The following is a 15086-nucleotide window of genomic DNA, read 5'->3' as shown; positions in this document are numbered from 1 at the left end:
CTCTGGTTTAATTCAGTCAGAAGGAACTCATAATCAATGACAGGATTTCCCCAAACGTGACCATTCTAAAACACTTCCATCCTCCTATAGCTTAACTAAACAATGTTCATGTACCTGACAGGTTGCTAGGGTACTTGGTGTCTCTGAGGAGGTGAAAGGTCAAATGGGTGTGTCCTCTGGTCTGGAGCTGGTGACCTTACCCCACGGCAGGCAGCTGCGTCGAGACCTGATGGAAAGGTAAACACACATACACACCCAAACCCACCTGACACACGCCTCAGGTGATAGGAACCCACATGTAGACACAAGGCACTCATGACTGAACTCTCCGTTGTGTAACTCAGGCACCACACCATGGCCATCGGGGTTGCCGTGGACATCCTGGGCTGCACAGGAAGTCTGGAGGAGCGAACCGCCACGCTGAACCGCATTATCATGGTGGCTCTAGAACTGAAGGACTCCATGGGGGACCTGTACGCCTTCTCCTCCATCATGAAAGCACTGGACATGCCTCAGGTACCCCACTCAATACAGCCAGACATGGTCCCCCAACCCCACCACATGTTCTGAGATGAGTATTTAAAGGCAGATGTCCCTAGGGATATTGTGATTGTGCTGTTTGTTTCCTAACATACCGTATGTATGCCCTTGACCACAGATCACACGATTAGACCACACCTGGACCATGCTGAGGAGGAAATACACTCAGACTGCCATCATATACGAGAAGTCTCTCAAGCCCTTTTACAAGGGGCTGTATGAAGGAACAGGTAAGCACTTCAATAGAGCCTCCTTGGTGCTCTTACTGAGCTTAAGTGCAGTTGTAGTCTCTGACCGTGTCCCTGTGTGTGTGTGTAGTGGACATGCCCCTGACTGGCACCACGGTGCCCCTACTAATGCCCCTGCTCATCTTGATGGAGCGCCCGGCGGTGGCGTTCGAGGGCATGGAACTGTGGGAGAGCAACGACCAGGGCTGTGAGATCATGCTGCGTCACCTAGAGGAGGCCCGCAGCGTGGCACACAATGCTGACTCATACACCGCCAACACTGAACACATCCTGAAAGGTAATACACTCCACACCTTCTGCTAGATAGTGCTCACAGCTGTTAACATTATTTGTTAAACAAATGCTCTTGTCCAAAATGTCACAGCTTTTCCCATAGTGCCCGAGATTGCTTAAGACACTATAACAGATGCATGACTAAGCTGGTATGATGTGCTACAAGGCTAACGATAATTTATTCCTCTTTCTGTGTGCAGACTTCCAGGCTGACGAGGACCTGCTGGAGATCTTTAAAACAGACTTTCAGCTGCGTCTGCTGTGGGGCAGCAGAGGGGCGGCCGTCAACCAGACGGAGAGATACGACAAGTTCACGCTCATCCTAACTGCTTTGTCCAGAAAGCTGGAGCCAGCGGTCAAACACACAGAACTCTAAACCGAGCCTGTAGTAAACAGACTGTATTAGTGAACACTGGTGGGTTGTAAAAGGACCTTCAGGCTGGTTAAGAGAGAGGACAAACTGTGCCCGAGGAAGAGGGTTGCATAGCGAGACTACTGTGATTTCCCAACCTGCCCAAAGGAGGGAGAGTGTCTGAGATCCAGTTGGAACTCTTCTCTGGCAGTGGCAGGATATTGAGTGTGTTCTTATGAAGGGGAAATATTTCCCTCAGTAATGCAGGAGGGGGGTAGCCTGGTCCAAGATCTGTTTGTGCTCCTGCCTACTCCATTGCTGTCATTGTCAAGCCAATGGAATGACAATGAGTGGAAGGGAGTTGGCATGATAGCAAAAACAGATCTGCACCATATACATGGAGTGTACAAAACATTAAGGACACCTGCTCTTTCCATGACAGACGAACCATGTGAATCCAGGTGAAAGCTATGATCCCTTATTGATGTCACTTCAACCAGTGTAGATGAAGGGGAGGAGACAGGTTCAAGGATTTTTAAGCCTCAAGACATGGATTGTGTAGGTGTGCTATTCAGAGGGTTAATGGGCAAGACCAAAAATAAGTGCCTTTGAACAGGGTAATGGTATTAGGTGCCATGCGCACCGGTTTGTGCGTGTCAAGAACTGAAACTCTGCTGGGTTTTTCACAATTCTTCAGTTTCCCGTGTGCATCAAGAATGGTCCACCACCCAAAGGACATCCAGCCAACTTGACACAACTGTGGAAAACATTGGAGTCGACATGGGCCGGCATCCTTGTGGAACACTCTCGACACCTTGTAGAGTCCTGATGAATTGAGGCTGTTCTGAGGGCGAAAGGGGGTGCAGCGCAATGTTAGGCAGGTGTTCCTAATGTTTTCTACGCTCAGTGTATGTGCAGCGGTAGTCATCCTAGTGGATGTGGCAGAGAGGAGAACACACTGACCGCACGGAGACCAAGAGGAGGACCCAAGAAGACTTTCTGAAAGAAATGGGTGTATGAATGTATCCCTAAAGTAGGGACTGAGATGTAACACCCTTGTTATAAGGGTTCAACAAATGACAGAGGACATGAAATGATGAAACAGAAGTAAAGGACGACGTTTGGTCGCTATACAAGAGGCAGTTACCGTATATGGTCTAAAATACTATGGAATATATACTGCATGTACATTAACTAGTTCTTCAACTGTCTGCTTCATGTTCAATGTTCCTCAGATGTCGCGGTATACGAGTTCATCTGGATAATCCTGAATGGTAAAAGGTGTACATATTTAATGTGAGCATGTGAATGCTAAACAGTGTAATATATTTCCCTCTTAAATATTATTGACCTGTAAATAGCTGCTTATTCATTGTAATATCTTGATATGAACTCGTGGTAAGAAATAGACAAAGAAATGACATGCAGGTGTCTGAGTAGCAACTTCAGAACACATTCGTTTCAACATACGTATTGTGATTTAAAAAAAGTTGATTTAAAGTAGGAAAGTCAGTTAAGAACAAATTCTTATTTAAAATGACGGCTTCCCAAAAGGCCTCATGAGGGGACGGGGACTGGGACACACATCACGATGAGACAACACAACACTACATAAAGAGAGACCTAAAGACAACAACATAGCATGGCAGCAACACATGACAACACAACATGCCAGCAGCACAAAAACATGGTACAAACATTATTGGGCAGACAAACGCACAAAAGGGCAAGAAGGTAGACGAAAGTTTTCAGTCGCAGCGAACTGAAAAGACGAGTGACCCAGGGATGTGTGTGCTTTTTGGGACCTTTTACTGACAAGAATGGGTGTTGTATGTGGAGGATGAGGGCTGCAGTAGATGTCTCGGATCGGGGGGAGTGAAGCCTAAGAGGGTTTTATAAAGAAGCATCAACCAGAGGGTTTTGCGACGGGTATACAGAGGTGTTAATGAAGTCTTCAAAAAGATGCCAATGTTTGTTCATGTGTTTGTTTATTAGAACAATTTGAGAGAACAGATTTTTTTCCCACACAAAGTGTCTCACAACATTAAAAGTAAAAAGATGTGCACAACATGAAGAAATAGAAGTACTGCAATTGGTTATTACAATATATGTTAAAATAAGACAACAGCGACATTCTCATATCTACTTTTCTGTCATTAGATGAATTTGCCACCAGAAGCGTGAATATTACTGAGTCTTAAAACTTATTGTTAAGTTTTGCATAATGATCAGAACTACAGCATAATGGATATGATTTAGCTCAGTTTCAGTCCAAAATGAAAATCCCTTCATGGCATAACATTTGGTTAAGGATGCTAGTGAGAAACCTACATATCCAGCATCAAAAAGGGTCATCACTGAAGGCCACTTGCACTGTGGTGCCAACAATCCGGTCCAGCACCGTTTTAGGCAATTAGAGACAAGCGTGTCAAAATCCTTGTTATTACTGATGGAGGATAGCCAGACACACACTGCAGACATGAATGGGTTAACGCACTTCATATTAAAAAAACAACTACTTACACATTAACAACTTAAACCTTGACTTGCTCTTCTGATTTTGATCAACAATTACATGTCCATCAGGGATTTAACCAGTATTACTATATCGGTTGATATTGTAGAGTAGGGTCAAGGGTCAATACATGAATAGGCCTACAATAGAGGCAGGTAGCCAATATACAGCGCTTAAATATTTGCTGTGAACTCCAGATATGTTGAGTCAAGCATGTACCTTCATGCTCCTCGGTAAGCTACTGAAAGGAATGTCTTTCCCCCAGTTCTGATTTCTGATAACATACACCAGTTCAACAAAAAAGGAGTGAACATTCAAATGAGCTCATCCAGGCGACGGAATGACATGATAAACTAAACAGAATCGCAGGGTGTATATAACCTGCACTGTTCCATTTTAAAAACAGCATTATCTGTGATAGTTAGTGCACATTCATCAAGGAAGAAGATCTGTTCCTCCATTGGATGTCTAAGACCTAGGGTTGTCTCTAGGAAGTTGAGAGAGATGCAGTTCAAGTAAGATGAACATATGGTATAACTTTCACAGCTTTTAAGTAATTATTAGGAACTAAATCACTGATCGTATTAGCATTTCAAAGTGGGACCACCAAATGAACTGCAAAAAGGGGAATATTACATCCTGCCAGGGTAAAACCCTGTGTCAGTCTGATAAAAGCTACATCTTTTGTTTTAAGCAACATGGGTGATCATGGTGATCTCTCACCATGTCAATTATGTTCATACTAATTAAAAAGGGAATCATGCAAGTTAAATTCACTTCCAAATTAATTGAATTAAAAATGGTTAGGACTAGGAGTATCAAAAGCAGTAAATTCCTATATTTTGTGGTAGTTCTGAACTCTACACCTCCTATAATAACAGTGGTCACAGCTGTCTCACTTTACATTTGTACAAAAGGTAGCATACAGAGTCCATTTCATTCATTCATTGATATTTCATTAAAAATGCTATAGGGCAAAAGTGCATCATATCCCTTCATAAGGATGTTCTGACAAACAATGCATGGTTACTATGAGCTAACGGTACGACTGATTAAAACCCTATAAAAAGTCACCATAAAAACACATTCAGTATGAAATAAAAGAGATGTTAATACAATTCAGTAATACAATTAACTACATATATACATACAGGTATATGTATACATATGTTAATATATGTATCATCACAATCAGAAATATAATATGCGCTTGAAAGAGGAACGTTAAGGTAATGCAACACTCATTCGTGTGGAGATGGCAGCACACCGAGGCCCCAGGATGCTCCACGGAGACAGAGGAGGAGAGACGTGGCGGTCAGGCCCAAGAGCAGCACCACAGCAAGCCAGCGTAGACCGAGTCGGTTGGAGTCCTTGCGTGCAGCAGAGAGTAATGGAAGAGCACTCAGTGGGTCCATCCTCTCTCTCAGATATTATTAAGGAAAATAATGCATGGAGTGTTGTTGTTGGATGGCCTTTGTAGTTTGTTTTAGCTCAGCCTCCAGGTTTCCTGGCCTGAGCTTGAGTGGTGACTGACTGGCGAGGGAGGAAGGCCCTCTGCTGGTGTGCTGATGTCACTGCACTACCCCACCAGCCTTCCGCTTGTCTGGTGCTGGTGCAGGGCGGAGTGAGGAGGGGGTAGTGTGATGGGCAAGCCGGCTGTCTGTGACTAGTGTAATCCTACACTGACCTGAGTGACTGAATGCGGTGCCACGAGTTACTGAACAACACCATGACAGAGATGACATTCAACACACACACGCACTAGCACGATGAGAACAATTCCATCAACACAGTTAGAACAAAAACAAGGCACACAAAAAACTAAACGTGGAAGAATGAAGAAGACATACAGGAAGATTAGAAGTGAATGAATGGGCGGCGGGAGCGACCACAGAGTTACATCCAAGCCAGTCATCATGGCCAGTCCTGTATGAAGGAATGACAGTTCATGTTACAGACATGCTGAAGCGCGTTAAGGTAAGGCGACCACAGGAGAGTGGCACAGTCAGGCAGGCATTCCCAACAATAGAATGACAATGCAACAACAAGACTGGCTGTTAGTGCTGGACGTTATCTGAGGAACAGAAATACAGAGGTGAGTAGTAGTGTAGTAGTAGTGTAGTAGTAGTGTAGTTCTCTCATTATAAATGATGATGTTGTAAGCTGCTAGCTCTAAGACCCCTCCCCGGTCCCGGATTCTGCTGTTATGCTGCAGTCGGATGGTTACTCTGTGCTGTGTCTAGGCAGACACAGTCTAGGAAGACTGCTCCCCTCCTACAGAGGCATAGCTACTATCCCAAGAGTCTCTGCTGCTATGGAATCATGTTAATGGCCATGGACGTGTGCATGCAAACATGCAACCTGCCAAGCCTTTCCCCTCCCCTGTTCTGCCCACCCAGAACAGACTCAGCATGTACCCTCCACCAAAGACCTCGCCACACTGCTCCCCTCAGGAATCTGCAGTCCAATAGGAGAGAGAGAGAGGAGAGGAGTTACTGTACCGACCCGGCTACAGAGCATCGACACCTGCCACCACCCACACCACTAGGACAGAGACAGTACAACTGTGTAATATAGTCCTGACCACCAGAGGGTGCCATTGTTGTGACACACACACAAAGAGAGACAGAGTGTACGATTATCTTAAAGAGTAGTACGGTAGTGGGAGGCATGAGTCATATAGGCACAAAACAAGCCAGTCCTTACCAGGACTGTTTAACTCCATTCCTGTCTTAAATAGGTGGAGCAGATCACTTCACATATGAGACTCACAACAGATAACACATATAAGACCATACAAAAGTAAAACAGGTAAGTTTCTTTTTCTATTTTCCAAATCTGTCACCACTGACAACTAAAAACCAGTAGAGCATTACAACATCTCCTTCTAAAAACAAAAGACACATGAACTAAAAACAAACATAACACAAATCACTTCTGAAATATTAAATACAATAATCTGCCTTAAGTGGGGGAGGAGTCCCCTTGCCACAGCGGGGCTATGGATACGTCCTCATACAGACACACATGGCTTAATTCATTGGTACAGAGCTCCTGTACAGGGAGGTCACTACACTACCAGGATGTCTGTTGTGTTTGTTTGTCGTGAGCTCACACAGTGAACAAAGAAGAGGGGCTGCTGTTCTGACCAGCAATCCCCAGAGGAGGAAGAGGGGATATGATATAGGAGTCCATGCAGGTGGTCAGATCAGATGTAGGTGACTGCACCTTTGCTGTTCTTCTCCATGGCGATCTCCACGTAGGACGTGGGCACATAGCCCTCCTCTCCGCTCTGCTTCCTGGCTCGCGTCCAGCCGTCACCCTTGTCCTCCTCGATGATGTACAGCACCTCGTTCTCCTTCATCAACAGCGTTCCCTCGTTCTGACCTGGGGGTCAACAGCACAACACAACAGAGGCATACTGTTTGCACACAGGGAAAGAATCACACTGTACAGGAATAGCGCGTCACATTTCATATTCACGCAAATACTAAATACTGCTCCACTAGTCAGAACGCCCACCACTATTACTGTCACTACACACAGTGAGCCCGTGAAATGCAGAGAGCATCACTGGCTCTGCTGTGCTGTACCGTTAAAGGAGTAGAGTGCTTTGCAGTGGCCAATGACTGGGAGCGGGTCGTCATCGTCAAACTCATCATCAAACTCGTCTGGCTGGTGGGCCTGTCGGGGGTCTGGCTGGTGAGGGGGGCTGCGGTGCTCCTGGTTGGGGACGTCGGTGTAACTGCCCTCAGGGCTGGATGAAGAGAGGAGGAGAAGAGAGGATGAAGAGAAGGGAAGGATGAGAGAGTCAGTTCCATCTCAGCCACTCAGGTTTAGATGGGTGAACTCATGATAACCTTGAAGAAGGCACTATGATGCCAAAACGTTGGTGGTTTACCCAATAAATTACAGGAAGATTTTAACTGAGTACCAAACATTAGAAACACTTTCCTAATATTGAGTTGCACCCCCTTTGCCCTCAGAACAGCCTAAATTCATCAGGATTACAAAGTGTTTAAAGGGTTCCACAGGGCCGGATGTCCTTTGGGTGGTGGACCATTCTTGATACAGACAGGAAACGGTTGAGTGTGAAAAACCCAGTAGCATTGCATTTCTTGACACGCTATAACCGGTGTCACGACGTGGCCTTTTGAGGGTGTATACCGTGGCTCCTACCTTCTCTCTCACTCTCCCCACCACAAGTTTTATGACTTTAAGACAGGTCATAAATACCTGGTAGAAAGAGCTTCTCTTCATTGAAAACTCCTAATCCCCAAAATGGGAGAACTAAACAATATTGATATTTTTGAGAATGTGGGAATTGTCCGTGGACACTAAAGGGATAGTCATGCTGAGTGTGTTTCATTTGGTGATCTCATGAAGGACAGGAAACACAAATAACTGTATCTCTTAAAAGTGTAAATTTCCCAGCTGTCAGGTTTATATCTAAATATTGTGAAACGTATGTGATTAAACATAAAACTATTTGTGAAAATATGTAATGTGATGTTAACCTTCTAAATTAGAAAATATGGGTTTGCATATAAAAAAGTTAACCAGGTCAGTAAGCAGGCCCACGTGAGCATAGACATTATGTCGGCGTCATGGATCGCCCTTTTCTCTGAAGTGTATAAAACCCATTCCTACGAAACATACATTAAGTAAGAGAACGCCGAGACAGAGTCCCCACGTTGGAATGGCTACAATTCTATAGGCCACAGAGACCATACAGCTGTAGTTTTGGCTACATGGCTGGAAATGGTTAAACTCGAGACTATCGATCACTACAGAATAAGAGCAAATTCTAGACGACACAAATTACTAGTCTGCAGCTAGAAATACCGACAACCTCCGAAGCATCTATCCTATGAGAACATTTCCAAATGGTACTCTGAAGTATCCAATCCAACCAACTACAAAAGACATTGTGACATTGTTAACCAGAGACTGATGAACTCTACAGGACGATTGAGGATTTCAAAAGAGAAAACAACAACGACATAACCCTGAAGAGTTATATTCGGAAAATTATAACGTTGTAATCAACATTTTTGGTGGTGCCCCGACTTCCTAGTTAATGTTTACATGATTAGTTTAATCACGTAATAATTAAAGCTAGAGAACTGATTTGACATAGATAAGTCTTCACATTTAATGATAGTCCAGACACGACCCCAGTGTGCCTTGCACCTACTGCCACACCCTGTTCAAAGGCACTTCAATTAATCTTGTCCATTTACCCTTTTTATGGCACACATACACAATCCATGTCTTGATTGTCTCAAGGTTGAAAAATCCTTCTTTAACATGTCTCCTCCCCTTCTTCTACACTGATATAAGTGGATTTAACAGGTACCTCTACTAACCTTTTTGGGTGTGTGCCAGCTCAAGCTTTTCACCGAACTTTCGGTGAGTTGCACGCTGTAGGATTCTGCTCCAGTCAGTCTGTGACTGAGTCATGTTCCTTTACAGAAAATGATTACGACACCACCCATGTTAAGTATTCTAAGACAGACATAACTAGAATGTGTGTCATTCTATATCTATACAAAGACATCTGGTGAATGTGGATCTTTTTAACGCTATGGCCTATTGGCACCCGTTTCACTACAATGACTCCCTACTACGCATGATAGGATCTATACCACTCCTCGTGTGTTTGTGTGCCCTCTGACCTCTCTCTGCCGTGGGGGGCGTGATGGTTGACATCAGCACTGGGTCTTCGGTCTCCTCTGGTGCTCACTTTCCCCTCCACCTCCGACAGCCAGCTCTGAGTATGAGAGAGTGAGAGTGAGAGAGGAAATTAACAACGGGAGAATCCGTCATAGAACAGTCATACTGCTGTTCACAACCCCACGGTGGATACACTCATTCCTTTCCTTGATATGCCATCATTCAGCCAGTCTTTCAATATAGTGTAGTAGATGGAACCCCCTGAAGATCCAAGCAGCCATCAGAGCATGTGAACAGAGTTGAGCGGTGGGGAAACCTGCTCATCATTCATGGAGCGGTGCTGGTGCTCATCATTCATGGAGCGGTGCTGGTGCTCATCATTCATGGAGCGGTGCTGGTGCTCATCATTCATGGAGCGGTGCTGGTGCTCATCATTCATGGAGCGGTGCTGGTGCTCATCATTCATGGAGCGGTGCTGGTGCTCATCATTCATGGAGCGGTGCTGGTGCTCATCATTCATGGAGCGGTGCTGGTGCTCATCATTCATGGAGCGGTGCTGGTGCTCATCATTCATGGAGCGGTGCTGGTGCTCATCATTCATGGAGCGGTGCTGGTGCTCATCATTCATGGAGCGGTGCTGGTGCTCATCATTCATGGAGCGGTGCTGGTGCTCATCATTCATGGAGGGGTGCTGGTGCTGCTCCACGTCCTTTCCAACCGCTCCTCTCACAGGATAAAACAAAACAAACTTCCGCTCCAAACGTGCTCCATTCATTAAAATCACAATTGAAACAACACCCATCTATCACCCATCTGTGACGACATGGACCTACCATTTGGTTTTGAAGTATTGAAACCAAACCATAAGATTTGAATGAAAAGTATTTGAATAAACATGAAAAGGTGACTGTAAGAAGCGCTCATCATTTCAAATAGGCTACATGTCATATTAAACAGCATAAAAACACTGAACGGGTCCGGAGCAGACAGGTAGCCTAAGAAGGAAATGTATTATTTAGGCTAGAATATTTCAAGGCTATAGCCTACAAAGGAATACATTGTGAAGCATTTGCGAGTGTGAAACAATAGGCTGGCAGGGACATAAAGCGCTCAGCAGTTAAACGTTTTGTCGTATTAAATCAGTGGGGTCTAGAAATTGCACATTTAGGCTGTGACTTACGTAGAATGAAACACAAATTAAACTAAAAATGCCTTATAACTGACAGTGCCTTTGATTTGATTTTTAGAAACACGAGTTTGACCAGTGTGTGGCTTCAGGCTCATACGATGGTGCCTGGAGAGCAGGCCACCAGCGGAGAATATCCTCACCGTGCTTGCAGAGCCACTGGGGATGCTAAACACCCTTTTGTCCACTCTTGCCAGGCTGAGCAGAGATGCAGAGTTGCTTTTTTTTTTCTATAGGTAGGTCTAAAGGGTTTTAGGCAAAATAACCCAATCAAAAACAGAAAGCTCCTTGAAATTGGGAATATGCCAGGCCTATTGGGCCAAATTCAATTATGGCCTATTGTATAGATAATTTTTGTTCTCTTAACTAAACTTTTAAGTGATCTTATTCTTAGTGTATAAATACTTTGCTACAGTGACACAGTTATCTACCCACCTCGTTCCTTTCTTTTAACATGTGCACGTAGTAAGTACACCATCATGCTTTTGGGATATGTGTCTTTTCAGATTCCACAATGATTCTTTAGTTCATCGCCACACTCCCTCTCTTGCTCTATCCTCCTCATCTTTGTAAGTCACCTTGATTTTGTGTGTTTTATCAGTTTCTTTATGAAAATATTTAGCATACTTGATGACAGTAGCTAAAGCAAGGGGATAGCAGCACACAAGTAGACTACAAATGCATGCTGGGACGGGCATGCCCTGAGCTCGTGAAGTGAGCGGTACTGGAGCGGGCGAGAAGGCTGACGCTCCAGCCTTCGGGAATCTAGTTCCGCGCTCCAGTCAAATTGGGCACGCTCCGCTCACATACTGTACTCTGGCAGTCATATCCTGTTCTACTCAGTGTGCTGTTGACAAAGAGAAGCAGTGTATATAGTCATCCCCCAGAGGGGGCTAACTCCACACTGTAAACCTCAGCCCAGTCACCATGTCTCCAGATGTGCTGTGAAGGCTCCCCTCCATTCCCCTACCCTCTGCTCTCTGGTTGGGGCTCCAGGGCTCTTGGCTGGGAAGACCTACCTCATTCTTGTGGATCTCAGAGCGCAGTTTCTCCATGTTGCACATGGTCTCTGATATCTTGGGCTGGAGACTCTGGGGGTCGCCCATCTGAGGGTTCTTCTCATACACATCCTTCATCTTGTTCAGTGCATCTCTGGATACACAGTTACAATGGGAAAACATTGTACGCAAACAATTTAACAAATGGCACTGAAATACTAATGGAGCAGAAACATGGGCAATATATAAGATAGAATGCAGCGTTAAAGTGTTCCAATGGCCTACCTTTGGTCCACCTCTTTCTGTAGTTCTTTGCTGAGCTCGTCTATCCGAGCCTGGAGCCTCTTGCGTCTCTGTTCAGGAGGCAGATGGCTGAAGTCCTCCAGTGATGGAGCCTGAAATCACATCAGTATACTGTCTAGTCAAAATGACAGTCACTCATGGGCTCTAGAAACCTTTCCACAGCAAGAACCAAGAGAATGACAGTAGGAGAGACCAGGGAAAGAATAGTTTTGAAAACCTCACTCAAGAACTGTCTGTAACACTAGACATGTGCTATAGAACTCCACTAGATGGGACAAATATGCACAACTAGCTCTGGCAGTGGAGACATCACACCACTGACCACGGTGTTAAAAAAGGCCAATAGAAAAAAAGACCCCCAAAAAAGGTTGTCAACATGTATGTGGCTCATGTAGGTTACCATGGTACCTAACCGCACAGCATCAAACTATCACAAGGGTGTGGCTATTTTCTGTTTGGAACAAAGTTACCCAAAAACGTTAAGGACAGAAGTAGGCACAATCTGATGAGCATGTTTAGTGTCTCAATCTGGGTGAAGTTATACTTGTCACAATGTTACATAATCGGTGTTATTTATATTCAGTGATTGAATGATTCTGCACATAATGTGTTGTATCATGTATCGGAAAGGCTATCCTCCAAGGAGAATACACTGTTCTCAAGGTATACTAAAAACCAGTTGACATTTTAAAAGCCCCTTCTAGATGATGCGATGCAATTTTGAGCACAGAGAGAGGGTTGTTTCCAGGAAGTCTGTCTCTTTACTGCAGACACACCATGAATCACCTCAGCCATCCATTAAGGAAATTAAACCAGGTCCTTCAGCCAGAAACCAATGAGACACACAGGGGTGACACACAATCAATGGTCTGGTCCGGTAATACTACCTTGTGTCATTCATTAGACTGTGTAGCCATCATACAGTATATTGGGTGGCGCATGACGAGGTACAATACAGTTAACCTTCATGTCACATCGACATGTCACCCCCACCACCCCATCCATATACCACCTACAGTTTCAATATCGCTTCCTACAATTCACCACTACCACCCCATCCATATACCACCTACAGTTTCAATATCGCTTCCTACATTTCACCCCCACCACCCCATCCATATACCACCTACAGTTTCAATATCACTTCCTACATTTCACCACTACCACCCCATCCATATACCACCTACAGTTTCAATATCACTTCCTACATTTCACCACTACCACCCCATCCATATACCACCTACAGTTTCAATATCGCTTCCTACATTTCACCCCCACCACCCCATCCATATACCACCTACAGTTTCAATATCACTTCCTACATTTCACCACTACCACCCCATCCATATACCACCTACAGTTTCAATATCACTTCCTACATTTCACCACTACCACCCCATCCATATACCACCTACAGTTTCAATATCGCTTCCTACATTTCACCCCCACCACCCCATCCATATACCACCTACAGTTTCAATATCACTTCCTACAATTCACACTAGACACAGACTCAATCATGACATCTGAATCCTGTGATTTCAACATACCCCTGATCCTAACTAGTGAAAAACAACCTGATTAAACATCAGAGAAGAGGTGAGAAGAAAGAGAGAGAGAGAAAGAGAGAGAGAAAGAAAGAGAAAGAGAGAAAGGTAAATCACTGCAAACCCAAACACATTGACATGCTCTTAGTCTTACCCTTCGTTTAAGACCCCTGAAAGACGCTATCCTGGGTTTGACCGTTCTCATTTCAGACAGACAGAAAGCTATGGGGTCACTGGCAAATATAGGAAATAGACTTGGAGCATATTGTAATGTTGTAATGATTGAACAGAAACTCATGGTGTTGTTTCTATATAAAAGTGATTATCAAGCCTTTTTTTTTTTTTTTTTTTTTTTTTTTGCCTTCACCTCCCTTCTCACCTCATTTGCTCACATTGTATATAGACTTGTTTATACTTTATTATTGACTGTATGTTTGTTTTACTCCATGTGTAACTCTGTGTTGTTGTATCTGTCGAACTGCTTTGCTTTATCTTGGCCAGGTCGCAATTGTAAATGAGAACTTGTTCTCAACTTGCCTACCTGGTTAAATAAAGGTAAAATAAAAATAAAATAAATAAATAAAGTGGTTCAACATATTATCCCACAAAACACATCTCAGCAGGAGAAACTCCAGTTAAGCAAGATGACATTTGAGAGAACCTCAGGTGAGAGACAACAATGGACAAAACAAGAGCAGGCAAATCAGAGGCAATATGAGCACCAACACCTCCTTCAACGGACTAAAGTCATCTGAAAAACACAAACCCCCCAAAAGTTATAGATTAACAGAGAGACAATTTGGCCTTTGGTAGGTCAAAGTGTAGTGACTGATGTTATGGAGTAGAAAATGTTAGATCTAGGTGACTGTTACAAAACCCAGTTACCGTAAGTCAACAGAAAGGGTGTTAGCCGACGATTGTATAAACCTACCAGTGCACTCTGTTATGACAGAAAAACATAGAAAGATAAATACAAGTTATTTAACACTGAAACAATGAGAGAATGTGTTAGTATTAAGTGATGACAGATCTCTCACCTTCGGCTTTTTCCCAAAGAGCCACAGTTTGTTCTTGGCTGTTTTGCTGATGGAGTGTTTGGGGTCTGGCTTGACCCCCCCCTCATTCTTGGGGGTGCTGATGGTGTTGTCTGAGCCTGTCCGGGAGAGGTTCTGACTATAGTCCTCAAACGGGTAGTCCCCTGGAGGCTCAAAGCCTGACTTAAACGACTCCACTACAATCGCTGAGTCCTGTAAGAAAGAAAGAAGAGAAAGAAGAGAAAGAAAGAAGAGAAAGAAGAGAAAGAATGATAGTGAACATTAAACATTACCAACTGACATTTCTTTAAAATGATGTTTTCTGGGATATCATGACAGCAGTGTACTCCACAGCCCAGCCCCTGGTAGAAACCACACGTTGAGTGCATAAATAAGAAGCAAATGAAAACATGT

At 44.1% G+C, this 15086-nt stretch overlaps 2 protein-coding genes across 6 annotated transcripts in view; one reads left to right on the top strand and one right to left on the bottom strand.

Annotated features, from left to right (window-relative positions):
* The window catches only part of LOC110524417 (BCAR3 adaptor protein, NSP family member), a 61329-nt gene extending 57953 nt beyond the window's left edge, over positions 1-3376 (top strand). For both annotated transcript variants that reach the window (XM_021604019.2, XM_021604020.2), the window contains 5 exons: positions 122-237; positions 345-516; positions 659-770; positions 859-1065; positions 1262-3376. In XM_021604019.2, the coding sequence (XP_021459694.2) occupies positions 122-237; positions 345-516; positions 659-770; positions 859-1065; positions 1262-1437 (783 nt within the window). In that variant the 3' untranslated portion in view covers positions 1438-3376. The remainder of the gene's footprint in view (positions 1-121; positions 238-344; positions 517-658; positions 771-858; positions 1066-1261) is intronic.
* A 10-nt stretch (positions 3377-3386) lies between these two features.
* The window catches only part of LOC110524419 (formin-binding protein 1-like), a 42707-nt gene continuing 31007 nt past the window's right edge, over positions 3387-15086 (bottom strand). For 2 of the 4 annotated variants that reach the window (XM_021604021.2, XM_036978178.1), the window contains 7 exons: positions 14676-14885; positions 14570-14578; positions 12074-12183; positions 11810-11942; positions 9607-9701; positions 7522-7685; positions 3387-7315 (listed from right to left, as the gene is read on the bottom strand). In XM_021604021.2, coding sequence (XP_021459696.1) covers positions 7137-7315; positions 7522-7685; positions 9607-9701; positions 11810-11942; positions 12074-12183; positions 14570-14578; positions 14676-14885 — 900 coding nt within the window. In that variant the 3' untranslated portion in view covers positions 3387-7136. The remainder of the gene's footprint in view (positions 7316-7521; positions 7686-9606; positions 9702-11809; positions 11943-12073; positions 12184-14569; positions 14579-14675; positions 14886-15086) is intronic. The other 2 variants (XM_021604023.2, XM_021604022.2) reach the window with 2 other exon arrangements.

Source organism: Oncorhynchus mykiss, chromosome 5 (genome assembly GCF_013265735.2).
Source record: "Oncorhynchus mykiss isolate Arlee chromosome 5, USDA_OmykA_1.1, whole genome shotgun sequence".
Classification (NCBI taxonomy): Eukaryota; Metazoa; Chordata; class Actinopteri; order Salmoniformes; family Salmonidae; genus Oncorhynchus; species Oncorhynchus mykiss.
Note: the sequence above shows the minus strand (reverse complement) of the source record. Positions and strands in the feature narration are given on the sequence as shown.